Raw genomic sequence first — 22,096 nt, forward strand, 5'->3', positions numbered from 1 at the left:
AGATTCTTGTTGCATTTTTTTGTGGAATCACATCACAGTTATATTTAAACTTACGTAAATTCTATGATGTAGGCAGAGGATAGGCAGAGAGAATGAATATAAATGAAATACTTCAGGCTATTTTGCCTGCTATTCCCCTGAAGACCATTTGCCCAGAGAGTACAAGATGGGAAAAATCAATGTACTACTTCCTCTCCCCATCACAGTTCCCATGAGCCTCTCTGGGTTTGAGCATTTCCCCACACTGATCTGTGCTTAGCTGCGAATTCTTTTCGTACAAGGCCTAAACACAAGGCATATGCCTTACCTAGCGCTTAATTAAAGAAACAGTGATCTGTTCCAATGTTGGAGAAAAACCAGTTGTGTTATACTTGCTGAAAGAAAATATGTGGGTTTCCAACATAATACTATACTCCTAGGGAGGGATTTTCAAGGTAACATTAAATACAATTTTCATCTTAGAGGCTGACTATAGTACCTAACCCCCTCCTGAGATACAACTCCATTGCTGTACTGTATACTCTTCTGCTACAAACTGTATTATAACTTTTGTGACTTTAAGACAATAGAAAATAATTCAATGTTTTTGTATCTCTAATATACATCTTTTAAAAAGTCTTGATACACATACCTGCTTACCAGTGAAACCCTGGCAAATAACCTTCGTATCTTTATCAACATAGAGATGCTTCCTGGAAGCTGTATAGGAGCAATGCCGAATTCCATTCTGTTGCACTGAAAAGTAAAGAAAACATGACACATTATAATTTTTCCAAACTTTTGGACTATGAATTTAACCTGGTGACAAAAAAAAAAAAAAAAATCCTCTAATTCAGGAGCTATCTTGTGATAATGGCAACTTTAAATGTCACTTTTTAAATAAGATGTATTAAATACAAAAACTGATTAAAGAAACAAACAAAAAAAGATACTGTTCTATTCTCCTGAATCCCCTCTTTACTGAGAACCACAATTTTGTAGCTTTTTCTGAACTGAGAAAGAAAAGGTTAAGTTTATAATTTTTATTCCTCAGAAAGAAACCAGGGGCTCACATAAACAGCTCAAATTAAATCCAGGAACTAAAAACTAGGTATCACTCTTACTAATAATGTTTACTAAACAGCCACACGCTTTCCCCATTTGACCCAACATTTTTAAGCCCAACATCTATAAGCAAAAGACGAGCTAAGAGGCAAACTTTGTCAGAATTACTAAGAACTACTTTGCAACTCATTCCCCAGTAATAATATTAACATTAAATGTTAAGTCATAGAATAAAACGTGTCTAAAATATAATCCAAAATTGCTTAATTTGGCCTCTTCTGATGTAAGTCTCAAGACCTCACATATAAAGGAAATAGGGAAAATAAAATAAATAGGAAAAGTAGATGAGGGAGAAACATGTAAAAAATATCTAAGTCACTGTCAGCAAACTACCTCAGTGAAAACTGAGAAATCTTAAGTAGCTCCTAAAGCCAGCTCCCTATATTTCAAAAATCAGTAGAAAGTAGAGCTCAGATGATTTATGTGGGCTACCTTCTAAACCCCCATTAGAACCCCAACCTGCTGTCTCTGTGGTCCATTCCTGGCCCTTTCAAAGTGCCAGCACCTACCACTAAGGTAGCCCATGAAAGCTAGGCTCAGAAAAGAATACCTCATCATAAATTTGTCCAGGGTCCACTCAATGCTTTTTGTCCTGAATCACTGCTCATACCCTCCTAAATCCTCAGATCTCAGGTTCCGCAACTGATCTGCTTCTGGCCCTTTGAACACCCCTTGATTCATCTTTCACTCACGTACTGACCTCAGCTTCCAACAACTTTGAATTTTGTAGTCCCCTGTACCTCTAAGGAAGAGACAGGCCCGGAATCTGCCCTGATCAACCAGGAGAGAAGTATTCTGTGTGCACACAGATCAGCCGCATTCTTGGCCTAGACTATGCTGAACAAGGGACCCTGAGGGAGCACTGAGGGTCAAGTCCTGGCCCAGTGAGCGCAGCTAAGCACCTTAACCTGGGCCAGTGAACACTACGACAGGAATTGTGGCCTGACAGCCCACCCTAGCCAGTGCTTGCCCTTGGCTCCCAGTTCTCCCAGCTGGAGACACAGAACCACAATACCTGTGGAAGAGCTTTACTCCCCTCTGCTATTCTTGGCAGGGCTCGCCCAACAGTCCCTCCCACTCCTGGAATATTCAATAAATAGTCCATCTATCAGGAGTTTCCAGACAGGAAAGGTACAAGATTTGATTACAAGAGCAAATAAGATCAGGACATCTGGAGCCCATACTCGATAAAAGGAAATACTTGCTTTTTGAAGGTAAAGTTTAGTCCTCCACAAGTACTCTTACACTCTACCTTAGCAAAGGAGACATCAGACAGTTCAATTCTCCTTCCATGGGGCAGAAGTGGCCCTGTCACCCTGAGAAAGCACAGGTCTGCCTACATTCATAAAGCATGGCCTCAATACCAGAACAACTCGTATCACTACCTTCTCCTATTCCTTCTCCTACTCCAGACCTCCTGGATCAACTCTATGGAGCTCAAGACTTCACAGCACCAGAACTCTGGTGCTCATAAAAACTACATCCGCCAAGTATGATGAATAACAGCTCACCTACCAGACAGCCTTGTGGCCCTCTGGTATTGCTCAACTTGTGCAACGACCCTGCCGTTCTACAGCATCTAGTGAAATGGATCTTGGGAGATTTATCATGCATATGTGTGTGCAAGTGCTCTTCCCATCTACTGTATGAGCCCATACCTAGGCTTCAGGTAAGCTAGAACTAATAGACTATCATCACCTTTGAGCCAACACCAAAATACATGTTCAAAGATAAGGAAATGAAATTCCTGACCACATTCTGTCCCAACAAGAAACCTGTACAATGCCAGACAAGGTATCACTGATACTGAAATGAGAGGATGCTAGAATCAAGCACTTACAAAACCCAGAGAAAAACCTGAGGCACCCAGCAAGCCATGGTGCTCCATAATCACCATAAATGCCTTTTTAATTCCAGACACTGGAAGACGAATCTGCCCGCTCTCTGGCCCTTTACACCATGCACACTCTCCCAGTTGCCATGGCTGTGAGGAGGACCCCAGACACCTGCCACTCCATGCCACCATGACACAGGTAACAACTGGTGGCCCTATTTAAGGTAATACTGTTATCAAATCAATGATAAGTCTTACCATTGGTGACATCAGAGAATCAAGGAAATTCTTTCTCTTTTGCCATTTGTTTCCATTCAGACAGATATAATGCAAAATATGTTTATATTCCAAGTAAAACTCACCAAATTTTAAGTCACTTATGTCATTTTCCTTATTCTTCCCCACCACAGATAATCCAAGCCCAGAATCACAGGTTGGAGGCTCCCCAGCGAAAGCAGCCTCTCCTCATCCCCACCTCTGCACCACTTCACCTTCCCTCCCACAATCCCACCACTCTCTAATCCAGCAAACTACCAGCTGCTGTAAATATTAAATCTGTCAGACTGGTCATTTTCTTTCCCTGTTTGATTTCTTCTCCATCCAAATTATCAATCAAATGCCTTAATTAAAAAAAAAAAAGCCTTTTCTACCTCTGCTGAGAATGTAAAGTGGTTTAAGTACAAATCTTCAATTGTCTGTCCACTCCTTAAAGAAGCCCAATCACATTTTGGTTTTAAACACAAACCTGATCTCTATGACAAAACCACCAAATAACTACAGTAAGCTACTTCCTAAAAAAAAACCTTGAACACAGGACATATGTTAGTGGCCAAACCATCTTACAAATATTTCTCACCTTTCAATCAGAGTCAACGTACTCAATCTCCTGAGAATTCCTCTTGCATATAAGTTCATATAAGTTCACATTTAAATAAAACATTGTACAGTGAGGAATCTTTAAATCTTCACATCACATTCATGCCTTGTGAATATAATGGGGGGTTTGTAGGGGATCTGAGATTAAGAAGAATGGAAACTGTGAACACTTTCATGTGGTATCTAATCATAAGCACCACACCTGCACACTGAAGAGTGCACACATTCTGTTACTTTCTTTACTGCATTATTGTTAAGTAAAATTATTTCAGGCTAAGTTTTCTTTCAAGATTATTTTCAGTCTCATCTAAATACTTTCAGAACTTCGAACTATAAATTCCATGAGTGTAAGGACCATGTCTTGTACACCTTGGTGGCATACGGTACAGCGCCTTATGGAGTAGGTACGCAGGAAATGTTTGACTGAATTTCAGGACAAGAGAGAGGATCTATGAGAAGAAACACATATAAATATCAGAAGTTCCATCTCTTTTTGTGTGAACTGGAAAAATGTCCATATTGAACTCCCATTACCAGGAAAGAGGGGAACAAAACCTACATCTATTTTTGTACATGCAAAGATTATTGGTTTCCCAAAAATTCATACAAAGAGTCCAGCCCTAAATGCTACTAGCAATCCTCAAAGCTGTATCAATGTAGTACAAATTCCATGCTAACCTTTTTTCTTTTTTTTTAACAAATGAAATCCAGGAAGCAGTAATGTAATACAAATGGACTATTTCACTACAGAAGAAAAGAACCTAAAGCAAAACACAGCAGTCAGAGGTAAAGGCAGTGACAGACCAGGAGGCTGGTTTCATAACACGTAACAGGCAAGGAGGACAACCTTAGCAACCTGAGCAACACCAGGGGCCAACAGGACGGAGGGGACCAAAGCCGAACAGAAAAATGGACAAAGGCCATAAACAAGAAACACAACTGGTGACGGATAAATGGTAAATCGACATATGACGTGATATCTGACTTCACTAATATTAAGAAAATGAGTATTTTTAATTAAATATTAGGGCAGCAGGAAGGCCCGAAGTCGGCCACCAGGCAGAATTTCCCAGTGGTGAAGGCCTTGGGTCATCTCCAGAGAATGTGGGTGGAGTCGCCTTCTCTTCAGGTTCTCAGAAATAGGCTAGCCTAACCTTGGGACTGCATCTCAAGCAGCTGAAAGCATAGCCCAGGAACAAGACAGGTCTGGGCTTGAGTTTAGGGGGCAGGTCTTTTGATCTCCCTTGGCCTTGGTCTTCCCTTCTGTTAAGTGGAATCACAGCTGCTCACTAGGAGGCTGTGATGTTGATATGAGATGACGCCCGTAACCTGGGTAGCAAAGTGCCGGGTACACTCCCTAAACCGGGTTCACATCCTACCTAAGCACAAAAGTCAATCATTTCCTAAAAAGAGAGAACATACAATTCATATTTTAAAATCAAGTAAGTCCAATCAGAAGTGTTTTATGTCTCATGCATATCCTATACCTGTGTATGTATAAATATACTAATCCATGTCTACATATAACATATAGTAGGTACACATATACTAGTAAATTTTTACCATCTAAAACATTTTTAAAGGTACATCCTCACTGTAAAAATGGGGATAATAATATTATGTACCTCACAGGCCATATGAGAACTAGATGAGTTAATAATATATAGAGCATGCAGAATAATAATTAGCTATTTCACTATTAGCTATTTATTACTGACATAGGATGAAAAGACCAAACTGCTTTGAGACGTTCACTGTGCCAGGATGTCTGCCAGACACAAGGGGTTCAGGGGTAAACAAGATGACTGAGGCCCACGTGAAGCTTCCTGCCCTGTAAGACAGCTAAACATTAAACAAAGAAACGCAAAACCACAAAAGTGCCAACTGTAATAAAGGCTGTGAAGTAAAGGGACTGAGTAATCTGAGAGAGAAATTTGTATCGCTCCGCCACATGCAGAGTCCTCTCCCCTGCAGAGAGCAACCACACCATTTGCAAGATGGCTGCAGGGGGGATGCAAGCTGTGGCCAAAAAGCACCTGCCCGGATGGGACTCAAACCACAGATGGCACTGTGTGACCAGTACCGTGCTCCTAACCAGTAACCTGAGACTGTTCATGAAAATACTCCTCCAACTCCCCTCTCAAACTATGTCCTTGTTACTCATTTATTCCTGCATGTATTCCTGATTTTAACAAATGTATACTTATTCATCATATGTATTATGCATATATAATCTGCAGGCTCTTGGGGTCCCTACCTACAGGACCTTAAAGTATAGCAGAGTACCTCAGCAGCCACTTACTTCCAAACCCCAAACAAGCCACCATTCAGATGCGAAATTATATATTCATTCAGTATTTACTTACAAATGAAGTGTAATTGGCTCTAAGTATCATATTTCATCAAATCTAAAACACCACTGATTTTAAGAAGCACTATTAAGCACTAGTATGAAAAAAATGCTGCCAACTTACTGTAAGATACCATCAATTATAAGATACATTCCAATTTTAGAAATGTTATAATGTACAAAAATGTGGGTCTATGGCAACAAAATGCCTGCCCTTTGGTGAAATGAAATTCTTCCCCTATACTTAGAGAAATTATTTTTAACATCCCCAATTAAGTTTTTATGGAAAAACAAGTTTGAGGTCAGAAAATCGAGTCACTTTCTCATGGCTACATTGATACATTTAGATCGAGGCCATTGTATTTCTGGAATAAAGATTTGGTTCTTGGATGCAATGACAAGAGATACTAGGTATCAGAAACATCACTATTGAGGGTTCCCTTTTCCAAGCTACACTTCTAAATGTCTTCCTGATTCCAAAAACAGTCCTGCACAACTTGGCAAACACATGGAAAAGGCAGGTGACACCTTTGAGCGGAGTAGTAACCTTCTCAACAAACCAGTAATGATGCCAAAGAAAAAGAAAAATCAGAGCTTCAAAAAAAGAAGGCTCAGAGTATCACCCAGCATGTATTTAGTAGAAAGGACACTGCAGAGTCAGAAGACCTGAGCTCTAGTACCCATTCTGATATTGGCTAGGAAACTTTTGGGGCTTATTTCCACTTTTGCCAAACAAAGGTATGGGACCAATTGGCATATAAGGTTCACTTTTTGGCATCAAAACACTGTAATTCTGAAGTTCAAAAATACTGGCTCTTGAATAGACATTTTTCCAAAGAATACATACAGATGGCCAACAGGTACATGAAGAAGTGCTCAACATCACTAATCATCAGGGAAACACAAATCAAAACCACACTGAGATTTCACTTCACACCTGTTAGAATGGCTATTATCAAAAAGACAAGAAATAATAAGTGTTGGTGAGGATATGGAGAAAGGAAACCCCTGTGCGCCTTTAGTAGGAATGTTATTGGTGCAGTCACTATGGAAAACAGTATTGAGGTTCCTCAAGGTATTAAAAATAGAACTGTCATATGATCCAGCAATTCCACTTCCAAGTATTTATCTGAAGGAAATGAAAACCCTAACTTGAAAAGAAGCCCCACGTTCACTGCAGCACTATTTACAATAGCCAAGATATGGAAACAACCCAAGTGTCCATCAATAGAAGAATGGATAAAGAAAACGTGGTATATTTATTAATATGCACACACAGACACACAATATGGAATATTATTCAGCCATAAAAAGAGAAAATCTTGCCATTTGTGACAACACACATGGACCTTGGGGGCATTACCCAAACTAAAATAAGTCAGGCAGAGAAAGACAAATACTGTATGATCTCACTTATATGTGGAATCTAAAAAAAAAAAGAAAGAAAAACACAGAACCTGAGCTCACATGTAAAGAAAACAGATCGGTGGTTGCCAGAGTTGAGGGGGAGGGGGCAAGTGGCTAAAGGGGGTCGAAAGGTACAAACTTCCACTTATAAAATAAGTCATGAGGATGTGATGTACAGCATGGTGACTATAGTTAATAATACTATATTGCACATTTGAAAGTAGCCAAAAGAGAGCAAATCTTAAAAGTTCTCATCACAAGAAATAAAAATGTGTAATTATGTATGGTGATAGATATCACAATAGACAGATAGATATTACAATATATACAAATATCAAAATATTAGGTTGTACACCTAAAACTAATATAATGTTTTACGTCAATTATACCTCAATAAAAATAAAAAATACTAGCTCTTGTTCCCTATTTATTCTCAAAGATCCAACTTACAGGAACTACTGGCTTATGTTTAAAGCAACCTTGCACTACCTCATACTTCTTGAAAAGTTTCACTATTTCAGTTTCAAAGGTGCTTATAAAATCCTTAAGCTTTCTCATGGAAGAAATCTTTCTCATTTTTCATTTTATTTTCTCTCCCCACTTCAACTGGGTTCTTTCTCTTTTTTCCTAAGAACTGTGTTTTTTGGTTCAGTAATTTCTATTGATAAATATTCTAAGCTGCCCCCAACAGGTCTCTGGAAGGCATCTACAAGTGTTTGGGGTTTTTTCCTAACTCAAATCAACATTGCAACACTTAAGACCTTCAGCACAAAATGTACCAACAATTAAAACTTAATAGAATAAAGGGGACAAAACTCCCTAGCAACTCTAGTTCTATTACTAACCTCAGAGCCTAAATAATTTGTGACTGCCTTTAAAAGAAGTTTGCAAGGTGATACTGTTGTGGCTGCGGTTTTCCTAGTGTGAGTGGAAATGGGCTTAGAAATGTGGCATGGGAAAAAGATTTGGGAAATTTAGAGGTTTTTGAACATTAACCCTAGAGTTTGTAACCTCTCTAACATAAGAGATACCTTGGTTTAGATCTCAGACCTCTCAAACCATTAGTGACAGGGTAATCACGTGACTAGGATAATTCAAGGCCACTGCAGCAACAGAAGCTAAACTAGATGACCTCTTAAAGCCTCAGGATCCTGAGAGTCTAGGAATAAAGAAGTTCCAGTTACGTGAGAACAGGATTGTTAAGTATTGCTAAGGGTGGATTCAAGATCCTGATCTTTTGGACACTCTTTCTTCTCTAGACTCTGCTCCTAAGACAGCAAAGGATTTTTCAGAAATTGAGACAAGCACGAAAGTGAGCAAGATGGCGGAAGAGTAAGACACGGAGATCACCTTCCTCCCCACAGATACATGAGAAATACATCTACACGTGGAACTGCTCCTACAGAACACCCACTGAACGCTGGCAGAAGACGTCAGACCTCCCAAAAGGCAAGAAAATCCCCACGTACTTGGGTAGGGCAAAAGAAAAAAGAAATAACAGAGACAAAAGAATAGGGACGGGACCTGCACCAGTGGGAGGGAGCCGTGAAGGAGGAAAGGTGTCCACACACTAGGAGCCCCTTCGCGGGCGGAGACTGCGGGTAGCAGAGGGGGGAAGCTTCAGAGCCACGGAGGAGAGCGCAGCCACAGTGGTGCGGAGGGCAAAGCGGAGAGATTCCCGCACAGAGGAGCGGTGCCGACCAGCACTCACCAGCCCGAGAGGCTTGTCTGCTCAGCCGCCGGGGCGGGCGGGGGCTGGGAGCTGGGGCTCGGGCTTCGGTGCTAGCCGGGAGGGAGTCCGGGAAAAAGACTGCGGCTGCCGAAGGGGCAAGAGACTTTTTCTTGCCTCTTTGTTTCGCGGCGTGCAAGGAGAGGGGATTCAGAGCGCCGCCTAAACGAGCTCCAGAGACGGGCGCGAGCCGCGGCTATCAGCGCGGATCCCACAGCAACAGGGACGCAGAGGGAAAAACGGAGAGAGTCCCGCACAGAGGCTCGGCGCCGAGCAGCACTCACCAGCCCGAGAGGCTTGTCTGCTCACCCGCCGGGGCGGGCGGGGGCTGGGAGCTGAGGCGCGGGCTTCGGTCGGATCCCAGGGAGAGGACTGGGGTTGGCTGCGTGAACACAGCCTGAAGGGGCTAGCGCACCACAACTAGCCGGGAGGGAGCCCGAGAAAAAGTCTGCAGCTGCCGAAGAGGCAGGAGACTTTTTCTTGCCTCTTTGTTTCGCGGCGTGCAAGGAGAGGGGATTCAGAGCGCCACTTAAACGAACTCCAGAGACGGGCGCAAGCCGCGGTTATCAGCGCGGACCCCAGAGACGGGCAGGAGACGCTAAGGCTGCTGCTGCCGCCACCAAAAAGCCTGTGGGCGAGCACAGGTCATTCTCCACACCGCCCCTCCCGGGAGCCTGTGCAGCCCGCCACGGCCAGGCTCCCGTAATCCGGGGACAACTTCCCCGGGAGAACGCACGGCAGAACGCACGGCGCACCTCAGGCTGCTGCAACGTCACGCCGGCTTCTGCCGCCGCAGGCTCGCCCCGCCTCCTCCATACCGCTCCCTCCCCCCGGCCTGAGTGAGCCAGAGCCCCCGAAGCAGCTGCTCCTTTAACCCCGTTCTGTCTGGGCGGGGAACGGACGCCCTCAGGCGACCTACATGCAGAGGCGGGTCCAAATCCAAAGCTGAACCCCGGGAGCTGTGCGAACAAAGAAGACAAAGGAAAATCTCTCCCAGCAGCCTCAGAAGCAGTGGATTAAATCTCCACAAAGAACTTGATGTGCCTGCATCTGTTGAATACCTGAATAGACAACGAATCATCCCAAATTCAGGAGGAGGACTTTGGGAGCAGGATATATTAATTTTTCCCCTTTTCCTTTTTTTGTGAGTGTATATGTGTACGCTTCTGGGTGAGATTTTGTCTGTATAGCTTTGTTTTCACCATTAGTCCTAGGGTTAGGTCTGTCCTTTTTTTTTTTTTTTTACTTAAAATTTTTTTTTCCTAATAAATGTTTTCTTAATAATTTTTTCCTTATTATCTATTTTTAAAAATTAAAAAAAAAATTTTAATAAGTTTTTTCATATATTTTATTTTTTAAAAATTAAAAAAATTTTTTTTCTTAATAAATTTTTTCTTAATAATTTTTTTCTTATTTTTAGCATAAAAAATTAATAAATCTATTTTTTAAAATTAAAAAAAAATTTTTTCTTAATAAATTTATTCTTAATAATTTTTTTCTTATTTTTTATTATAATTGCTTTATTTTATTTTATTTTATCCTCTTTCTTTCTTCCTTTCCATTTTTTCTCCCTTTTATTCTGAGCCGTGTGGATGAAAGGCTCTTGGTGCTCCAGCCAGGCATCAGGGCTGTGCCTCTGAGGTGGGAGAGCCAACTTCAGGACACTGGTCCACAAGAGACCTCCCAGCTCCACATAATACCAAACAGCGAAAATCTCTCAGAGATCTCCATCTCACCATCAAGACCCAGCTTCACTCAACGACCAGCAAGCTACAGTGCTGGATACTCTATTGCCAAACAACTAGCAAGACAGGAACACAGCCCCATCCATTAACAGAGAGGCTGCCTAAAATCATAATAAGGCCACAGACACCCCAAAACACACCACCAGACGTGGACGAGCCCACCAGAAAGACAACATCCAGCCTCATCCACCAGAACACAGGCACTAGTTCCCTCCACCAGGAAACCTACACAACCTACTGAACCAACCTTAGCCACTGGGGACAGATACCAAAAACAACGGGAACTACGAACCTGCAGCCTGTGAAAAGGAGACCCCAAACACAGTAAGATAAGCAAAATGAGAAGACAGAAAAACACACAGCAGATGAAGGAGCAGGGTCAAAACACACCAGACCTAACAAATGAAGAGGAAATAGGTAGTCTACCTGAAAAAGAATTCAGAATAATGATAGTAAGGATGATCCAAAATCTTTGAAATAGAATAGACAAAATGCAAGAAACATTTAACAAGGACGTAGAAGAACTAAAGAGGAACCAAGCAACGATGAAAAGCACAATAAATGAAATTAAAAATACTCTAGATGGGATCAATAGCAGAATAACTGAGGCAAAAGAACGGATAAGTGACCTGGAAGATAAAATGGTGGAAATAACTACTGCAGAGCAGAATAAAGAAAAAAGAATGAAAAGAACTGAGGACAGTCTCAGAGACCTCTGGGACAACATTAAACGCACCAACATTCGAATTATAGGGGTCCCAGAAGAAGAAGAGAAAAAGAAAGGGACTGAGAAAATATTTGAAGAGATTATAGTTGAAAACTTCCCTAATATGGGAAAGGAAATAGTTAATCAAGTCCTGGAAGCACAGAGAGTCCCATACAGGATAAATCCAAGGAGAAACACGCCAAGACACATATTAATCAAACTATCAAAAATTAAATATAAACAAAACATATTAAAAGCAGCAAGGGAAAAACAACAAATAACACACAAGGGCATCCCCATAAGGTTAACAGCTGATCTTTCAGCAGAAACTCTGCAAGCCAGAAGGGAGTGGCAGGATATACTTAAAGTGATGAAGGAGAAAAACCTACAACCAAGATTACTCTACCCAGCAAGGATCTCATTCAGATTTGATGGAGAAATTAAAACCTTTACAGACAAGCAAAAGCTGAGAGAGTTCAGCACCACCAAACCAGCTTTACAACAAATGCTAAAGGAACTTCTCTAGGCAAGAAACACAGGAGAAGGAAAACACCTACAATAACAAACCCAAAACATTTAAGAAAATGGGAATAGGAACATACATATCGATAATTACCTTAAATGTAAATGGATTAAATGCTCCCACCAAAAGACACAGACTGGCTGAATGGATACAAAAACAAGACCCATATATATGCTGTCTGCAAGAGACCCATTTCAGACCTAGAGACACATACAGACTGAAAGTGAGGGGATGGAAAAAGATATTCCATGCAAATGGAAATCAAAAGAAAGCTGGAGTAGCAATTCTCATATCAGACAAAATAGACTTTAAAATAAAGACTATTACAAGAGACAAAGAAGGACACTATATAATGATCAAGGGATCGATCCAAGAGGAAGGTATAACAATTGTAAATATTTATGCACCCAACATAGGAGCACCTCAATACATAAGGCAAATACTAACAGCCATAAAAGGGGAAATCGACAGCAACACAATCATAGTAGGGGACTTTAACACCCCACTTTCACCAATGGACAGATCATCCAAAATGAAAATAAATAAGAAAACACAAGCTTTAAATGATACATTAAACAAGATGGACTTAATTGATATTTATAGGACATTCCACCCAAAAACAACAGAATACACATTTTTCTCAAGTGCTCATGGAACATTCTCCAGGATAGATCATATCTTGGGTCACAAATCAAGCCTTGGTAAATTTTAAAAAATTGAAATCGTATCAAGTATCTTTTCCGACCACAACGCTATGAGACTAGATATCAATTACAGGAAAAGATCTGTAAAAAATACAAACACATGGAGGCTACACAATACACTACTTAATAACGAAGTGATCACTGAAGAAATCAAAGGGGAAATCAAAAAATACCTAGAAACAAATGACAATGGAGACACGACGATCCAAAACCTATGGGATGCAGCAAAAGCAGTTCTAAGAGGGAAGTTTATAGCAACACAAGCCTACATCAAGAAACAGGAAACATCTCGAATAAACAACCTAACTTTGCACCTAAAGCAATTAGAGAAAGAAGAACAAAAAAACCCCAAAGCTAGCAGAAGGAAAGAAATCATAAAGATCAGATCAGAAATAAATGAAAAAGAAATGAAGGAAACAATAGCAAAAATCAATGAAACTAAAAGCTGGTTCTTTGAGAAGATAAACAAAATTGATAAACCATTAGCCAGACTCATCAAGAGAAAAAGGGAGAAGACCCAAATTAATAGAATTAGAAATGAAAAAGGAGAAGTAACCACTGACACTGTAGAAATACAAACGATCATGAGAGATTACTACAAGCAACTCTATGCCAATAAAATGGACAACCTGGAAGAAATGGACAGATTCTTAGAAATGCACAACCTGCCAAGACTGAACCAGGAAGAAATAGAAAATATGAACAGACCAATCACAAGCACTGAAATTGAAACTGTGATTAAAAATCTTCCAACACACAAAAGCCCAGGACCAGATGGCTTCACAGGCGAATTCTATCAAACATTTAGAGAAGAGCTAACACCTATCCTTCTCAAACTCTTTCAAAATATTGCAGAGGGAGGAACACTCCCCAACTCATTCTACGAGGCCACCATCACCCTGATACCAAAACCAGACAAAGATGTCACAAAGAAAGAAAACTACAGGCCAATATCACTGATGAACATAGAAGCAAAAATCCTCAACAAAATACTAGCAAACAGAATCCAACAGCACATTAAAAGGATTATACACCATGATCAAGTGGGGTTTATCCCAGGAATGCAAGGATTCTTCAATATACGCAAATCAATCAACGTGATACATCATATTAACAAATTGAAGGAGAAAAACCATATGATCATCTCAATAGATGCAGAGAAAGCTTTCGACAAAATTCAACACCGATTTATGATAAAAGTCCTGCAGAAAGTAGGCATAGAGGGAACTTTCCTCAACATAATAAAGGCCGTATATGACAAACCCACAGCCAACATTGTCCTCAATGGTGAAAAACTGAAACCATTTCCACTAAGATCAGGAACAAGACAAGGTTGCCCACTCTCACCACTATTATTCAACATAGTTTTGGAAGTGTTAGCCACAGCAATCAGAGGAGAAAAAGAAATAAAAGGAATCCAAATCGGAAAAGAAGAAGTAAAGCTGTCACTATTTGCAGATGACATGATACTATACATAGAGAATCCAAAAGATGCTACCAGAAAACTACTAGAGCTAATCAATGAATTTGGTAAAGTAGCAGGATACAAAATTAATGCACAGAAATCTCTTGCATTCCTGTATACTAATGATGAAAAATCTGAAAGTGAAATTAAGAAAACACTCCCGTTTACCATTGCAACAAAAAGAATAAAATATCTAGGAATAAACCTACCTAAGGAGACAAAAGACCTGTATGCAGAAAATTATAGGACACTGATGAAAGAAATTAAAGATGATACAAATAGATGGAGAGATATACCATGTTCTTGGATTGGAAGAATCAACATTGTGAAAATGACTCTGCTACCCAAAGCAATCTACAGATTCAATGCAATCCCTATCAAACTACCACTGGCATTTTTCACAGAACTAGAACAAAAAATTTCACAATTTGTATGGAAACACAAAAGATCCCGAATAGCCAAAGCAATCTTGAGAACGAAAAATGGAGCTGGAGGAATCAGGCTCCCTGACTTCAGACTATACTACAAAGCTACAGTAATCAAGACAGTTTGGTACTGGCACAAAAACAGAAATATAGATCAATGGAACAGGATAGAAAGCCCAGAGATAAGCCCACGCACATATGGTCACCTTATCTTTGATAAAGGAGGCAAGCATATACAGTGGAGAAAAGACAGCCTCTTCAATAAGTGGTGCTGGGAAAATTGGACAGGTACATGTAAAAGTATGAAATTAGAACACTCCCTGCCACCATACACAAAAATAAACTCAAAATGGATTAAAGACCTAAGTGTAAGGCCAGACACTATCAAACTCTTAGAGGAAAACATAGGCAGAACACTGTATGACATAAATCACAGCAATATCCTTTTTGACCCAGCTCCTAGAGAAATGGAAATAAAAACACAAATAAACAAATGGGACCTAATGAAACTTAAAAGCTTTTGCACAGCAAAGGAAACCATAAACAAGACCAAAAGACAACCCTCAGAATGGGAGAAAATATTTGCAAATGAAGCAACTGACAAAGGATTAATCTCCAAGATTTACAAGCAGCTCATGCAGCTCAATAACAAAAAAACAAACAACCCAATCCAAAAATGGGCAGAAGACCTAAACAGACATTTCTCCAAAGAAGATATACAGATTGCCAACAGACACATGAAAGAATGCTCAACATCATTAATCATTAGAGAAATGCAAATCAAAACTACAATGAGGTATCATCTCACACCGGTCAGAATGGCCATCATCAAAAAATCTAGAAACAATAAATGCTGGAGAGGGTGTGGAGAAAAGGGAACACTCTTGCACTGTTGGTGGGAATGTAAATTGATACAGCCACTATGGAGAACAGTATGGAGGTTCCTTAAAAAACTAAAAATAGAACTACCATACGACCCAGCAATCCCACTACTGGGCATATACCCTGAGAAAACCATAATTCAGAAAGAGTCATGTACCAAAATATTCATTGCAGCTCTGTTTACAATAGCCAGGACATGGAAGCAACCTAGGTGTCCATCGTCAGATGAATGGATAAAGAAGATGTGGCACATATATACAATGGAATATTACTCAGCCATAAAAAGAAATGAAATGGAGGTGTTTGTAATGAGGTGGATGGAGTTAGAGTCTGTCATACAGAGTGAAGTAAGTCAGAAAGAGAAAAACAAATACACTATGCTAACACATATATATGGAATCTAAGGAAAAAAAAAAAAAAGGTCATGAAGAACCTAGTGGCAATATGGGAATAAAGACACAGACCTACTAGAGAATGGACTTGAGGATATGGGGAGGGGGAGGGGTGAGATGTGACAGGGTGAGAGAGTGTCATGGACATATATACACTACCAAATGTAAAATACATAGCTAGTGGGAAGCAGCCGCATAGCACAGGGAGATCAGCTCGGTGCTTTGTGACCACCTAGAGGGGTGGGATAGGGAGGGTGGGAGGGAGGGAGATGCAAGAGGGAAGAGATATGGGAACATATGTATATGTATAACTGATTCACTTTGTTATAAAGCAGAAGCTAACACACCATTGTAAAGCAATTATACTTCAATAAAGATGTTTAAAAAAAAAGAAAAAAAAGAAATTGAGACAAGCAAGACCCCAAAAGAAAAAGACATGGGTATAACTAATCCCTTTTCTCCTTCTGCCTACAACATACTAAATTATCCTTTAAATTATATAATAAAAATCTCCAGAAAACTTTCCCAAATAAACCCAACTTCTTCCTACTTGCTAAGGTTTGTCCTCAAGTGATCTGGTAACTAAGTGTAGCTACAGAGTGTACAGTCATTATTGTACACTTTTAAAATGTAATCTTCTCAAGAAATGAACTAAGTCTCATCCAATATTCAGTAGCAGCAGTAGAATTAGAAGCAAAGCAGAAGCAAGGGAGAGAGAAGAAAACTAACTTCGGTTGAGTGTCTATTACATTCCAGGTGCTTTACATAAATTGTTTCACTTATTCTGCATGGTGAACCCAGATCATCCTGTACTTCATCATTTCTAGGATGCACATTTGTTTCATTTTTTAAAACATTTCTTAAATCTGGATGCAACTGATAACCAATGGTGTGTCACAATTTTAATTATCAATCATTTCCCACTTTTAGTGGTAGACCAAACAGCAGTGCATCTTACAAGTGATGGTGTCTCAGATTCATTAAAATATGGTAATGTTTTCATGGTATGTGAAACAGAAATTGAAAAATAGATTTAGAAACATCCCCCAGAGTTATTACATAGACTGTACAGGACTAGCCAGACTTCAAACCCTGATGTGGCCGGTTCCAAAGTCTTTTCCTACACAACCTACCTAACAAACACAGAGACTTTGAACACAGCAAGAATTTTCAGCAGTCAGCGTTACTAGCAACCTTGGGTGTTAAGTTTTCAGGAACTGAAGAATTCACACCGCCTGATGGAGACATTACAAATAAGTTGGTTAAGGTCCCAGCCAACCCTAAGCTTCTAGGAGTTATCTGGGCTGTGCACCCTTCTGGAGATTCACCCTACAGTCTACGGAAAGGACAATTAAAAGTGTACGACCGTCCTGTACAAAGCTCAGCCTCATCCTCCAATTTCCTACTGATATCCTCCCCCTACCTCTCAACCCACTCACCCTCCCAGCTGAGTTCATCCTGGACCACCTCACCTCTCACGCCCCAAAAGAGCCTGTCTAGATGCCGCCCCCATCCCGCCGCCACTCATCACCGCGGGATCAAGGGTGTGCCCCCGGATCTGCAGGGCTCCCAGACCCGAATCCTGGCTCAGCCACTGAAGGTCCCTGCCCGCCAGCTGCCTAAGCCAGGCCCCCGCCCCACGTATCCAGCAAAGCTCCCTCCATCCCAGAGGGTCCCCGACTTGGGACCCCCGCCGAGGTCCGGCCCCGGAGGGCCCAGCCGCGTCCTAGACTAGGACGCCGGGCCCGGGGGGCCGGGAACTCGCGGAGGCTTGGAGGAGACAGCCCCGGCCGGACTCACGGAGGAAAGCGCGGGACAGGAGGCGGGCGGCGGCGAGTCCGCTGCTGCCAGAAGTCATGGTCGCAGCAGCAGGGGCAGCGGCGAGGGCTGCGGTCATCCGCCAATGACACTCCCAGGCCCCCGGGAAACCCGGCCGGGGCCGAGGCGCGAGGAGGAAGTGGGTGGCCAGAGCGTTCGCCGGAATGAATGTCCCTCCGCAGAGATGTCTTCACCCAACACTGGGTCTCGCAGGTGGAGGAGAAAAAGGGCATCTTAACGAAGAAGTAGACAATAGCTCGTCTCTTCCCCGGAAACGTGGGTTTGATTCAACATTACTAACAACGGCAGCTCAAGGGAAACCCCACTGAGGCCGGCCGGCGCGGGGTATTGTGGGAAATGTAGTTCGATGGCCTCAACTTGTTAGTAGTTTAAACGGGGGCCTGCGGGAAGGGAATAGGAGAAAAGGGAGAGTCAAACCCAGGGGATGCGGTGTCAAAAGGCGTGAGGAAACAGTGAGGCGAGGTGCAAAGAGCAATGCAGAACTTTCCAACGCCCTTCCAAAGCCAAGGTGCCGACCTTCCTTCATTTTCCCATCTACCATATGGAGAGGATCATACTCCTCACCCCCTACCCTTGCGAGGACCGGGAAGAATTACCAAAGGGAACAGTGACTCTGAACTCGCGCAGTGAAGATGAGGATATGAAGAGAAAGACCAAAAGCTACTTTCCTGGCATCTAACTTCTTGGAATATGGATCTTTTGCTTAAACAAGCTATCATGCAGCCTTCGGCTAGCACTGAGTGCCTCTTCCCTGGAGATCCTGGAGGACTGAAGTTATAGGTCAAATGTGACCGCTCCTTGTTTGAACAAAGCGTTCACTCCTCTCTAAGAGCTTTAGAAGGAACCTCCGAGAGTTCTAGAGTCAAAGGGTTAACAAGAGATAAAGTAATCCAACTCCCTGCCTCCAACCATGCTTCTGAGAGTCCTCATAATTATCATCAATGAAGTTATGATTCTAACTCACTTTAGTCATGATAATTTACACGGAGATACGTGGTGTAGGAGTGGGATCACCCAGGGAGATTGCCCAGTATTTCCTCTATGACCCAGATATTGCCATCCCTGCTTGGACTTGACTGCGCACAAAATCCCTCCCTCATCTAAGGGATCATGTCCTTGCTATCATTTAAATGCTCTCAGTGGTTTCCAGATAGGTCCAGTATGAAGAATTATTTTAAATAGCAACGTTCTTCTGAGCTTTCACATGACAATAGTTATATTTTTTATTTCATTTCATTGATTAAATGCATGATGACAAAAAATATATATAATTTTGGCATAATTTTAATGAATTTTTACTTCCGCAAGGACCAGGATTTTAGTTTGCTTTGTGCACTGACGGTATCATCAGCACCTAGAACAATGCCTGGTACAAAGAGAGAACTCAGTATTTATTGAATTGAACTGAATTGACATATAAAAGAAGTACCATATACATTATGTATAGCATCTACACACAATGTTTGATGGACCTAAGGATATTTCAATCCCTTGTAATAACTACACCTCCACCCCAATTCCATAGCTCATTGGTGGGGGGCTATTGCACTAGACACGAACTATACCATTTATCTTTATATGCAGATTGATTTTAGAGTCAGACAGATCTGGATTCAAATTCCAGCTCTGCCACTGGCTATGTGACCTGTGGGTCTCAGGTTTTCTCACTGAGATGGGGATGAATCTCTCTAACTCATGATAGGGTTATGACCAGTTAATGCATTAATATGTAAAGTTTTTAGTACCTTGTAAGCATTCAATAAATAGTAGTTATTAAAGATAAGAACTTTCTTCTTCACATGACAGGATGATATTTTGAAGTTTTTACTGATGTCAAGAACCAGATGTGGAATAGGATATTTCCATTTGGCAACAAGCCATAATTACCTCCACATCCTATGGAAAGGAGCCTAGAAGCTACCTCTCTCCAGATTTCCTTAAGAGGTGCCCAGACTTGTCTTTGGAGTCTCACTCTCACTCTCTGGCACCTCTAATAAGCAAAAGACTGAATTCATTGAATAAGGGACTTCTTTTTTTTTTTTTAACATCTTTAGTGGAGTATACTTGCTTTCCAATGGTGTGTTAGTTTCTGCTTTATAACAAAGTGAATCAGTTATACATATACATATATCACCATATCTCCTCCCTCATGCATGTCCCTCCCTCCCACCCTCCCTGTCCCACCCCTCTAGGTGGTCACAAAGCACCGAGCTGATCTCCCTGTGCTATGCGGCTGCTTCCCACTAGTTATCTATTTTACCTTTGGTAGTGTATATATGGCCATGCCACTCTCTCACTTTGTCCCAGCTTACCCTTCCACCTCCCCATATCCTCAAGTCCATTCTCTAGTAGGTCTGCATCTTTATTCCCGTCTTGCCCTTAGGTTCTTCTGACATTTTTTTTTCTTTTTTTCTTAGATTGATTCCATATATATGTGTTAGCATACGGTATTGTTTTTCCTTTCTGACTTACTTCCCTCTGTATGACAATCTCTAGGTCCATCCACCTCACTACAAATAACTCAGTTTTGTTCCTTTTTATGGCGAGTAATATTCCACTGTATATATGTGCCATATCTTCTTTATCCATTCATCTGTCGATGGACACTTAGGTTGCTTCCATGTCCTAGCTATTGTAAATAGAGCTACAATGAACATTTTGGTACATGACTCTTTTTGAATTATGGTTTTACAGGGTATATGCCCAGTAGTGGGATTGCTGGGTTGTATGGTAGTTCTATTTTTAGCTTTTTAAGGAACCTCCATACTGTTCTCCATAGTGGCTGTATCAATTTACATTCCCACCAACAGTGCAAGAGGGTTCCCTTTTCTCCACACCCTCTCCAGCATTTATTGTTTGTAGATTGTTTGATGATGGCCATTCTGAACGGTGTGAGATGATATCTCATTGTAGTTTTGATTTGCATTTCTCCAATGATTAATGATGTTGAGCCTTCTTTCATGTGTTTGTTGGCAATCTGTATATCTTCTTGAGAGAAATGTCTGTTTAGGTCTTCTGCCCATTTTTGGATTGGGTTGTTTGTTTTTTGATATTGAGCTGCATGAGTTGCTTGTATGTTTTGGAGATTAATCCTTTGTTAGTTGCTTCATTTGCCAATATTTTCTCCCATTCTGAGTGTTGTCTTTTCATCTTGTTTATGCTTTCCTTTGCTGTGCAAAAGTTTTTAAGTTTCATTAGGTCCCATTTGTTTATTTTTATTTCCATTTCTCTAGGAGGTGGGTCAAAAAGGATCTTGCTGTGATTTATGTCATACAGTGTTCTGCCTATGTTTTCCGCTAAGAATTTGATGGTGTCTGACCTTACATTTAGGTCTTTAGTCCATTTTGAGTATATTTTTGTGTATGGTGTTAGGGAGTGTTCTAATTTCATTCTTTTACATGTAGCTGTCCAGTTTTCCCAGCACCACTTATTGAAGAGGCTGTCTTTTCTCCACTGTATATTCTTGCCTCCTTTATCAAAGATAAGGTGACCATATGTGCGTGGGTTTATCTCTGGGCTTTCTATCCTCTTCCATTGATCTATATTTCTCTTTTTGTGCCAGTACCATACTGTCTTGATTACTGTAGCTTTGTAGTATAGTCTGAAGTCAGGGAGCCTGATTCCTCCAGCTCCATTTTTCGTTCTCAAGATTGCTTTGGCTATTCGGGGTCTTCTGTGTTTCCATACAAATTGTGAAATTTTTTGTTCTAGTTCTCTGAAAAATGCCAGTCATAGTTTGATAGGGATTGCATTGAATCTGTAGATTGCTTTGGGTAATAGAGTCATTTTCACAATGTTGATTCTTCCAATCCAAGAACATGGTATATCTCTCCATCTATTTGTGTCATCTTTAATTTCTTTCATCAGTGTCTTATAATTTTCTGTATACAGATCTTTTGTCTCCTTAGGTAGGTTTCTTCCTAGATATTTTATTCTTTTTGTTGCAATGGTAAATGGGAGAGTTTTCTTAATTTCACTTTCAGATTTTTCATCATTAGTGTATAGGAATGCAAGAGATTTCTGTGCATTAATTTTGTATCCTGCTACTTTACCAAATTCATTGATTAGCTCTAGTAGTTTTCTGGTAGCATCTTTAGGATTCTCTATGTATAGTA

The 22,096-nt window shown here is 40.9% G+C and overlaps 1 protein-coding gene across 1 annotated transcript in view; it reads right to left on the minus strand.

The window, feature by feature from the left end:
- Window positions 1-18,079, minus strand: part of SUCLG1 (succinate-CoA ligase GDP/ADP-forming subunit alpha) — a 41,723-nt gene extending 23,644 nt beyond the window's left edge. The window contains exons 1-2 of the mRNA XM_061210752.1: window positions 17,943-18,079; window positions 632-735 (exon numbers count right to left, since the gene is read on the minus strand). Of these exons, the coding sequence (XP_061066735.1) occupies window positions 632-735; window positions 17,943-18,039 (201 nt within the window). The 5' untranslated portion in view covers window positions 18,040-18,079. The remainder of the gene's footprint in view (window positions 1-631; window positions 736-17,942) is intronic.
- Window positions 18,080-22,096: the final 4,017 nt, after the last annotated feature.

The sequence above is a fragment of the Eubalaena glacialis genome, chromosome 14 (genome assembly GCF_028564815.1).
Source record: "Eubalaena glacialis isolate mEubGla1 chromosome 14, mEubGla1.1.hap2.+ XY, whole genome shotgun sequence".
NCBI classification, from domain to species: domain Eukaryota; kingdom Metazoa; phylum Chordata; class Mammalia; order Artiodactyla; family Balaenidae; genus Eubalaena; species Eubalaena glacialis.